At 44.8% G+C, this 11,109-nt stretch overlaps 1 protein-coding gene across 8 annotated transcripts in view; it reads left to right on the top strand.

Moving 5' to 3' along the window:
* The window catches only part of fryb (furry homolog b (Drosophila)), a gene marked incomplete in the record, with an annotated part of 75,711 nt that extends 64,644 nt beyond the window's left edge, over window positions 1-11,067 (top strand). For 5 of the 8 annotated variants that reach the window (XM_014003325.1, XM_014003322.1, XM_014003319.1 and 2 more), the window contains 18 exon segments: window positions 368-538; window positions 689-829; window positions 923-1,108; window positions 1,213-1,377; window positions 2,029-2,103; window positions 3,974-4,144; window positions 4,327-4,335; window positions 4,623-4,817; window positions 4,904-5,041; window positions 5,116-5,330; window positions 6,224-6,428; window positions 6,512-6,661; window positions 6,739-6,837; window positions 6,919-7,002; window positions 7,317-7,334; window positions 7,845-7,955; window positions 8,112-8,341; window positions 8,837-11,067. In XM_014003325.1, coding sequence (XP_013858779.1) covers window positions 368-538; window positions 689-829; window positions 923-1,108; window positions 1,213-1,377; window positions 2,029-2,103; window positions 3,974-4,144; window positions 4,327-4,335; window positions 4,623-4,817; window positions 4,904-5,041; window positions 5,116-5,330; window positions 6,224-6,428; window positions 6,512-6,661; window positions 6,739-6,837; window positions 6,919-7,002; window positions 7,317-7,334; window positions 7,845-7,955; window positions 8,112-8,341; window positions 8,837-9,095 — 2,622 coding nt within the window. 8 annotated transcript variants of the gene reach the window in all.
* Between the last annotated feature and the right edge of the window lie 42 nt (window positions 11,068-11,109).

The raw sequence follows: 11,109 nt of genomic DNA, 5'->3' as shown, positions 1-11,109 counted from the left end.
CAGCTTAGCCTGTTAGCCTTTGCGCTTGTCCAAGATTAACCTTCAGGGTGGATATAGCTCGCTAGCAGCCTCGCACCGAAAACCTATCCACGTCATCATTTACCCAGAATGCTTTGCGTGTAAATAAAATGGCTCCGTCCATGTAATATATTTTTAAACTTTTAGTTTAAAAATGATAAAAACTAAACAGCCTACAGTATTTTTACAGTCTTTATCTTACAGTTGAAATATATTTTATTAAATAAAGTCTAATGTTACAACTAATCAGGGATCCCTTTAAAAAGACATAAAAATGCAAACTAAAAGGAAAAACAAGAATGTCTTCTTTGTATCTTCTCGGTCTGTTATTTTTCGACCTTCCTCCCAGGTGTGTTTGCAGGAGAAGAACACGAAGCTGTCCCACTTGGCGCACGTGATGACGCTCTATAAGACACGATCGTACACGCGAGATCCTTTCTCCTGGGTCAGCGTGGTTTGTCGCTACCTCCACGAAGCTTTCTCTGACATCACACTCAACATGGTCACTTACATGGCTGAGGTGAGGCCTGCCAAGATACATTATTTTATTTTATTTTATTGTAAATGAAAGCCTGTTCTCTTTAACCAGTCAGAGTTTAGTGTAAAACATATCAGGCACACACATGCCACTCCAGTTGTTGCTAAATGTGAGTTTTTCTTCACGCCTCAGCTGCTGGATAAAGGCATCCCCAGTATGCAACTGCCTCTTCTTCAGATCATCTACTGTCTGTTGAGTCACATGGACCTGACGGCTGTACAAGTCAAACAGTTCAACGCTGACGTCATGAAGACGATTGAGAAGTTTGTCCAGGTTAGAGTCTAACAGCCTTTTGTGCTTCAGTTTTCCTTTCTGTAGTTATTGTTTTGTTTGCTCTCACACTGTTTGACGTGTCTTATTTTACAGACCGTACACTGGAAAGATGCTTTGAACATCTTAAAGTTGGTGGTCTCACGTTCTGCCAGTTTAGTACACCCAGCTTACAGCCACACACAAGGAGATCTTTTCAACTTGGAGGTCAGCAGAGTGTGGGACGGTTCAGCCAAAGCTCTGCCAGGAAAAACCCTCGATTTCACCTTTGACATCTCCGAGGTGAGCGAGCTCATTAAAATACTAAATATCCGCTGACAGCACAGCTTTTTTGTGTCGGAGGTAAGGGGATGTGTAGAGTAAAAGTCTGCCTGTGGTTGTCACAGACACCTGTTATCGGGCGTCGATTCGATGGGCTCCAGGGTTCAGGGGGCAGAGAGGGGAAGGCCAGAGCCATGGCCGTCACACGAAGCGCTTCCTCCACCTCCTCCGGGTCAAATTCCAACACCATCCTGGTGCCTGTCAGCTGGAGGCGGCCACAGTTATCTCAGGTAGTGTCAAACATCATAATTTAATGTATATTTATAGATTTAGAATTGTATTTATTTATTTATTGTTCCGCTAGTAATAAATAGTACAGTTCTGTTTAGATATGTCATTTTTTAAAGACCGTTTTACATTTACAACAACAGAAAATGAAAATAAAAATTAAAGAAAAAACATGCAAATCTAGTAAAACAACTCAAGGGTTAAACAGGATATATTACTAACCGAAAGTACTCATGATGAACAGGCAGAAAAAGATAATAGTAGGTTGTTGTCTCTTACCATAAAAGGTATGTCCCATTTTTCCCAGAGGCCATCTTCCTTTTTTTGTAGTCTTAAGTTAAATGTAAAATGCTCCGTACTCCAAATATTATTAAAAATATCCATTCACTGATTAATGGTGGGAGGATTCCCGCTAAACCATCGCTTAGTTATAGCTTTTTTACTTGCTGTCATCATTTTTAAGATATATCAACTGTTGATATATTTTGGTTCATGCTGTTTCCTAAAATATAAAGCACATTTGTAATTTGAAAACACTTAAAGGTCAGAGCTGATATTTCTTTATGTCTCATTTAAACTACATAGTATTTAAAGTATGTGGGATATTTGTTTAAAAAATGTTTTCTAATTCTTGTCATCTTGGTTCCACACAGAAAAGAACCAGAGAGAAGCTGGTAAACGTTTTGTCTCTTTGTGGACAAGAAGTTGGACTCACCAAGAATCCATCAGTAAGCCTCAAATACTATAAGTGTCTGTAGCACATAAAAATGACCTCATCCATCCATCCATCCATCCATCCATCCATCCATCCAACCAACCATCCATCCATCCAACCAACCATCCATCCATCCATCCATCCATCCAACCATCCATCCATCCATCCAACCATCCATCCATCCATCCATCCATGCATCCATCCATCCATGCATCCTTCCATCCATGCATCCATCCATCCATTCATCCATCCATGCATCCATCCATCCAACCATCCATCCATGCATCCATCCATCCATGCATCCATCCATCTATCCATCCATCCATCCATTCATCCATCTGTCCGTCCATCTGTCCATCCATCCATCATCCATCCATCCACCCATCTATCCATCCATCATCCATCCATCCATCATCCATCCATCCATCATCCATCATCCATCTATCCATCCATCCATCTATCCATCCATCCATCTATCCATCCATCCATCCTTCCATCCATCCATCCATCCATCCATCCATCCATCCATCCATCCATCCAGCAGCAGCTTGAACAGAGAGGCCCAGACCCCTCTTTCCACAGCTTCCTCTTCCAGCTCTTCTGGGAGGATTCCAAGATTTTTCCTGATTAGTTGAGGGATATAGTCCCTCCAGCGTATCCTGGGTCTTCCTCGTGGTCTCCTCTCAGAAGAACATGCCTGAATCACTTCCCCTAGGGAGACGTCCAGGAGGCATCCTTACCAGATGCCCGAACCACCTCAACTGGCTCCTCTTGATGTGGAGGAACTTCTTATCCTATCTCCAAGTGATAGTCCAGCTATCCTGCAGAGAAAACTCTTTTCAACTGTTTGTATTTTGATCTTGTTCTTTCAGTCACTACCCAGAGTTTATGACCGTAGGCGAGGGTAGGAACACAGACTGATCGTAAACGAGAGTTTCCACTTTACCACAACAGACCAGTGGAGAGTCCACAATACTGCAGAACCATCTCTTTATCAATCTCCCACTCCATTCTTCTCTCACTTATGAGCAAAAGCCCAAGATACTTGAACTCCTGCACTTGAGGCAGAATCTCACCCCCAACTAGGAGTCCTACCAATCAACAAGGCCTGATAGGACTCCTCCTTTAACTTGACAGCCTACCTAACCTAGGGTGTCCACCACTGAGTTAGAGGATGCCCACCTCAAGAAGCACCGACACTCTTGCAGCCACAGCTCAAGGCAGCCGCCTCAACAGAGGCGCAGAACATGGCTCACTATGTCCCCGCCTCGGCTGGGTTGTGGTTAAAGTTCTCCAGGAAGTGTGGGTTGGAGATCTTTCTGACGGGTTCTTCTGCCAGGCGTTCCCAGCAAACCTTCGCTACAAGTTTGGGTCAATCTGGTCATCGATCTACGACCTAGGGTGTCCTGGTGCCACGTCCACTTATGGACACCCTTATGTTGGAATGTGGTTTTCATGATGAATAAACTGTGACTAGCACAGAAGTCCAACAACAAAATACCACTCGGGTATAGATTAGAGAGGCCGTTCCTCCCAATCACGCCCCTCCAGGTCACACTTTCGTTACCCATGTGAGCACTGAAGTCCCCCAACATAATAAGAGTCCCCATCTGGAGCACCTTTCAGCACCTTCGCTAAGGACTCCAAGAAGGCCGGATACTTTGAACCGCTCTTTGTCTGGCCTGTCACCTGGGACCAATCTGTCTTAGGAGACCCTACAGCATAGCTCCTGGGATCATTCAGGCACAAAAACTCCTCCACCACAATAGGGTGATGATTCAAAGGAGGATGAATGTGTATAGGTTTTTTTTATATAAAAACAAATTGTGTTTTTAATTTTAACCTTTTCCTGCTACCTTTGAAACTCTTCTGTTTCTCCTCAGGTGATTTTCTCCTCCTGTGGCGATTTGGACATGATGGAGGTCCGCGAGAGTGGCGTCTCATCAGAGGAGGGTGGAACCAGAGAGGACACTTTTGACGACACCGCTAGTGAGCAGCAGTTCAGGGTTTTCAGAGACTTTGACTTCTTGGATGTGGAGCTGGAGGACGGAGAGGTGAGTACCTCTGGATTTATTATGATTAACAGTAAATCAAAGCATCTGTCTCCTTCCTTCCTGTTTTAATCTAATTGTGTGTTTTGTCGTTCTTAATACTTCTGAAATATATTTCTGTTCCTCCTTGTCTCTTTATCTAACTCTGTGTCTTTCTCTTCCCCCTCCCCTCCCTCGCTGCCCAGGAGCTCCAGGTAACGTGTCCTAAACTAAAAGCTTACTGTCTGTTTACAGCTTTTCTAAGCGCTGTGGTGTTGCTGGCTCCCTTGTCTCATACTGGAATAATTAAATCATAATGACTGTGCTTTGTTTTGCTCTCACAGCTTGGTTGACATTATTGCTATTTGTCAGGTTGTTGTGGGATAAATTATAATACGGATTGCCTTTCCAGCACATTTCCATACAATGATTAACAGTTTCACTTTGCATCTTGTGCTTGTAAGCACCGCAGCTATTTCTAACCTTTGTGTATTTCATCCAGGGAGAGAGCATCGATAACTTCAACTGGGGAGTCCGGCGGCGGTCTCTGGACAGCACGGAACTGGGCGACCTGCTGGAGGAGAGCCAGCACTCGGGGAGCACCCCCAGCTTGGGTCACGAGGACCCTCACGATTCAGACGAGTCCTCCGAGGAAGAGGAGTCCTCGACCAGCCAGAGCCTCTCTCATTCTCAGCTCGTGTGTAGCCTTAACTGTTTGATCAAAACAAGCTTCTGCTGAAGCCTGACAAATTGTAATATCTGGAACTTTCCACCTTACTCCAGACTAACCCTTCTCCGTCTGAGGAAACCAACCACACAGATTCTCTGTCTACTTCTTATGACACATCTGCCGACCCTCAGTCCTTCAATGCCACCACACCGGGCCAGGGAGGCTTCACCGAAGATCACAGCAGCCTAAACGTGAGGAATGGCATTAATAAGTAAAACTTTATGTTGTTACTGTCAGGGAAACTGTGATGTCTTTGTTTCTGTAGGTGAGAGCATGTGGTGAGGATGAGGACACTCAGGCTCAGGATGATGAACTGTCTCTGAGCACCAACGAGCTTCCTCAAGGCTCAGACTGCGGCGAGAGCTTCACTCTGGAGTTATCAGGGCAGCCTCAAGATCAGCTACCAAATCTAGACCGCGGTCTGAACCCAAACTACTGCCACCCCCCGCTGGACTTTCTAGACCCCAACTATCTGCCCAGGTAAAACATCATGGAACGATGAACTTTTAATGTTTATTTATAACTCTACACTTAACAACTGGCACAGTCCACATTTTAGTGGCTCGCTTTTTGTAGTTGCAGTTGTTATTTACCACATTTTCTGGATTATAAATTGCACCAGAACAGATATTTAATCTGGAATAACACAGAACTTACCTTCTGGGATGCAGAATAGCCTTAATTAACAGTGACAGATGACACAGACGAGATTAACTCGCAATGACTGTAGCGTTTTTATCACAGGAGTTCAAATAAACAACAACCGCAGCAAGCTAACATTAGCTACCATTAGCTTACAGTCCTCTGTCGTCCTGCCCTCTCGTCATTAGTGTCATACTGCTGGATGGTTCGGTACAGTCTTCTGTACTTTTCCTTCTAATTTAGTGTAGCCCATTATTGTTGTGTCACAAATAAAATGAAAAAGCATTTCAACAAGCAAGTTACCTGTAAGTTCACCAGTCTCATTCCACATCTCACAATTAGCTTTCTCCATTTCCTTCGGTGCATTAAGAGTAACCACTGCTTTCCACCAGTTCCTCATATGTTTCTCATTCACTCCAAACTTTCGTTCTGCCGCACATTTTTTAAAACTGTGACAAGAACAAAATAAACCGTAGTAGCCTAGAGCGCCCTCTCATGGCTGTTGATGGTAATGTTTACACTTTGGTTTATGTCAGTCAGTATGAACTAACATTTAACGCATCATGAAGAGGAAAAAACCTTAAATAAGTTGTACCTGACCATAAGCAGAACCAAACAAACAAAAAGTGTGACTTACAGTCTGGAAATTACGGTATACTCAAGTTTTCTGTATTATTTTTTAATTAGCTTCAATGTTATACAGACAGCTTCTCCATTTTCCTTTGTTCCAGCCTACGGGGGGATGTCGATGATTTGGAAGACCTTGGATTCCCTCCTCCCCCTTCGCCCTTTTTCTCTGCCATTTTGGCGGCGTTCCAGCCCATAGTGTGTGACGATGCCGAGGAGGCGTGGCGTTGTCACGTTAACCAGCTGGTGACCGACTCTGACGGCTCTTGTGCTGTTTACACTTTTCAAGTCTTTTCATCGCTCTTCAAGGTAAATCATCGCTGTATTTTATTTTTCGTCTCATATCCAGTAGTATTTGCTGAAATAACTTCTCTTGTACGCATTGTTTTCAGAACATTCAGGGTAAATTCTGCACCTTGACCAATGATGTTGCCACCTACCTTGGTGAGGGACTAAGAGGCATCGGATCAAAGTTTCTCAGGTCGTCGCAAATGTTGACCACATGCTCAGACTGTCCTACGATCTTCATTGATGCCGACACGGTGAGTGATGCTAGTAGACTTGGAGCCATTCTACCAAGCTCCTTTCTTAATGGCCTTTTGTTTGTTTTTGTTTCTAGATCATGTCTTATGGTCTCCTTGAAAAGATGAAGTTCAGTGCACTGGAGCTGCAGGAGTACCTGGACACCTACAACAGCAGAGAGGAGGCGGCTGTTTCGGTAATTTGGTGTTTCTGGTCGTAAATATGTGACTAAAAATAATGTCTGTTCATTATTTGTTTCTTATAATTTGTCTGTCAGTGGCTGAGGAACTGCAGGGACACATTTCCCAGGTGTCCCGGTGACAGTGTGGTGACCTGCCAACCGGGAGACTCAGAAGAGAAGGTTTGTGTTTATATATATTTTTTTGTAACTTTACACAAACCTAGATTTTACAGGAAGACAGAGAAAATATGTTATTTTTATCTGCGCTTGTTATTTCCATTGCTTCTCTGAAATATGAGCCCTTTTTTGCATGTTTGGTCTGTTTTACTCCTGAGTTTTTCTACTGGCCACTAAAATCTAAAGTTCAGAGTTTCTGTAATTTTAGACTAATTCTTTGTGACCTGACTGATAGAAGTGCTTTGCATGTGTTTGACTGACATGTTGTCTTCCTCTCACCTCACTCTGCTGCCCTAACATGCTCTCTCGCTGTCTAGCAAATGGAGTCTCTTGCAGTAAGTTCTCTTCCACCTTCCTTTACTTCACTGCCTCGGATTCCTCTGAAAAAAAAAGCTGCTTCGCCGACTTCACTTAAAACTTTTGTTGTGTAAATCCAGCCGGTTCGGATGTCATCAGTCCATTAAATGGAGGTTATTAGCAGTTATCAGTCCCATAGAATGGCTTCGGACTGTCTCGACTGTGCCCTCTAGTGGTTACCAGTGCCATATACAGTACGTTGGAATGCAACAATCTGCTACCGCCGGAGTCCGGTGAACTTTATTGTAACCCATGTCATTTTCTCTAAAATTAACCTTAGTGGTTTAATGTCTCATATTAACTAGATTGCATTAAAAGCCTTAGTGGTTTTACGCCTCAWATTAACCAGCTGACAGTCTGAAGCATTCTATGGGACTGATAATGGCTAATAACGTCCATTTAATGGATGATAACATCCTAAGCGGGTGTGTAAATCTGTATGGAATATGTGTTTTTCTACCGCTGACCTGGTTTTCCTCGTCTTGTAGCAACTGGAGCTCTGTCAGCGACTCTACAAGCTGCACTTCCAGCTGTTGCTGCTGTTCCAGTCGTACTGTTCACTCATCGGTCAAGTTCAAGCCATCAGCTCTGTGCCTGAGGTGAGCCAAACGACACAGTTACAACAACCCCCACAGTCTAATTATGCTTTAACCRTTTTAAATGAGCATCTTCCTGATAATAATCTTGAGCAGCGAGTCCTATTAATGCCACTGTTGCCTCTATGTACCCTCACCACCATCTGTTGCCCCTCTTAGCTGCTGAACATGTCCCAGGAGCTCACAGATCTGAGGACCACCCTGCAGGCAGCAGAGGCGGCCGTCTCCAGTGACTTGGAGCTGAAGCACCTGGCCCACACGCACGCCGCCCAGGTGGCAGCCGTGGTCGTGCCCAGCTTCAACACGTCCGAGGCGGCCGTGCAGGCCATACTGGAGTGCCTTCGGAGCCAGGAGTTTGCCAAAGCTGTGCGCTACATCCAGGAGTGCAGGTGAGCGACGACTTTCAGGAGGCATGAGCTGCAGCTGAATGGTTAGCTAGTTAAAAAGTAAAACATGTTTAATCATCCCATTATCAGACCATTTAAGGTGGAGCTAGATAAATAGTTTTTTTTTTTAAATAAATTAACTGGACTAGGTATATTAATGAAGCAGTAATACGCAAGTAGTTAGTTACAGATATTCAAAACTAGTTAGCTAGCGTTTCTTTATTTATTTACAGGCTGTTATTAAAAAAATATTCAATTAGCTCCACCTTAAATGGTCTGATAAAGACAGTGTTCAACTTCCAGTTTGAGAGAAATAAACCGTTTTCTTGTTTTTGGAGTATAAATTGAAAATAGAATATTTTTAAATATCTTTTTTTAAAACATAAATTAAATGGCCTAAAAGTACACAGACTTCCTCTCTCCCTCTTTCTCCCACATTGACTCAACGTTTCCTTTGTTTCGCTGATGGGCTCCGTTTGTCTCTGATCTTGCCTCCAGGCGGCAGTGGCCCTGCGAGGTGTTCGGCGGCAGCTCAGAGAGCGCGGTCCAGACGCTGCTCAACATCTACTTCCGTCACCAAACCCTGGGCCAGACGGGCACCATCGCCCTGGTGGGCTCCCGACAGGACCTGAGCCTGATCTGCTCCAAGCTGCTGGAGCTCAACGGGGAGATCCGGGACATGATCCGCCGCGCCCAGGGTTACCGGGTCGTCACAACTTACCTCCCCGACTCCAGCGCCTCCGGGACCAGTCTCTGACAGGACCTCAGGAGCCCTCCTCCTCCTCCCCTGCCTCTCCCATCTGTTCAGACTCTCCCAAAAGCACCTCCCTCTCTGTCATGTCAGCCTGCTTTTCCAGAGGGACCACAGCATCCACACACCTGGCCCCTCCCCCCTCCTGTGGGGCTGCTGCCTCGACTGCACATCCCCACCCTGAACCAGAACCAGAACCGTCTTTAGACCATGATCCAAACCTTCCCCTGCTCTCCTCACTCTCATCCACCATCAGCTCTGACGGCTCTCTGCTTGACTTCTCTAAACCCTCAGAGCTGTTTTCATCACATCAGAGCTCAAACACACCAAGGCAGCTAGATTTGATTCTGCCGCACACCAGGCAGCCACGAAGGGCTTGTCTTAAAGAGAACTCTAGCTTTTATTGCCCTTTCAGATCCTTTTCATCTCACATCTCCACATCRTCCCGTAACTCGCTCCCCACTGTCGCCTCAGAGCCCACCTTGCTTTCCCCCGCCCCTCCTCCAGCTCTCGCCCCCCGCCCCGCTGGCCCAGAGGAGGCCGCAGCCTGGGCCTGCTGCTGCTCCCTCAGCGGGGAGGCCACGCCCCTGTCACGCTACCTGGGGAAGGTGGGGCAAGCCGCTCTGCCCCTACTTAAAGCAGGAGGGCTCCTGAACACCGAACCGTCAGACATCCAGACGTGAGATGCTGAAATGATTGTGAATCCAAATGCTTGAAACGAACTGCTCCTGATCAACCATCAGATCTCTTGATCTGAGGAAGAGACGAACCTAACTGGATACGACAGACGACAACATGTGAAAAACCATGACCAGATGGGATTTTAATCCAAGCCTTGTGTTGTAAAAATGGTCGTCGCTCTGCACCTAATCTGCCCCTGAAGACTCTTCAGCTTCCCAGAGGCACTTATGGAAGGCGGTGGTCTCTCGATGACATCATCAGAGACAGAGAGGAAACTAACTCGTGACTTTGTGTAGCATCACTGGAAAAGTTTCAATTATCGGCACCGGGTGTTTTTGTTTTTGATGGGTCCTGTTTTAACTTATTTTTAAGAGGATGATGTTACCACGAGAGGAGAAAAAAGAACAATTGTCACTTTCCCTGAGGAGGAAATGCTGGACTTTCTTGTCTCTGCTACTGTTTTAAGACCTGCTGTGGAGGAAACTGACCCAGTTGAAGGTATTCACTGCAAAGTCATGAAGAAATTCATAAAGATAGAAACAAAAGCCGCTCGAAACTTTTCTCATGCGTCCTTACGTTAAGATTCATTTATTTACCTACAAAAACAGTTTTAAATTTAGCTCAAACGTTAAATTAACCTTCATATTTGTTTACATACAGACTAATGTGGGTCAGCTGAGACTCAAGCTTCCACATAGCTAGAGAAAGTCTCTGCAGTCATTAAGTGGGAGTGTCTTGGTGTGTGGGAGGAGCTGGGGGTGGAGTTTGGTCAAAACAGCCAAAAAGTACCTATAATGTTAAATAAATAAACAAATTTTAGCCATTACACGACACAGGAAGGTGTCACATATTTTGAAGTCAATAAATTATGTTTACATGTTTACAAAACAAGACAAGTCAGTCCGACCAATCCACCCACACCTGGGAAACCCCGCCTATATTCCAAACTCCACCAATCATGGTTCAGACAAACCCCGCCCACACCAAAGAACTCTGCCAATCACAGTTAGGACAAACTCCCCCCACACAGCCAAGAAACACCTACAGAGTCTAGTTTGCATAGTTTTTGTGCTTTGTTTACATTGAGTGCATACCTGCATTTCACACTTAAATATCTGGAAACCTGCTGGAGTAAACTCATTCAAACCACACTGTTTGTAATAGTCCAGGTCATTTTTTTTATTTTTTGTTGTTGTTTAATTTCATACTTTACAATGAGTACCTTTAAATCAAGGGTGGGCAATCCTGGTCCTCGAGGGCCGCAGTCCTGCATGTTTTAGATATTTCCCTGCTCCAACACACCTGATTCAGTCACTGAATTACCTCTTCCAAGTTCTGC

This window comes from Austrofundulus limnaeus, unplaced genomic scaffold (genome assembly GCF_001266775.1).
Source record: "Austrofundulus limnaeus strain Quisiro unplaced genomic scaffold, Austrofundulus_limnaeus-1.0 Scaffold17, whole genome shotgun sequence".
NCBI lineage: Eukaryota > Metazoa > Chordata > Actinopteri > Cyprinodontiformes > Rivulidae > Austrofundulus > Austrofundulus limnaeus.
This window is presented reverse-complemented; position numbering and strand designations above follow the sequence as displayed.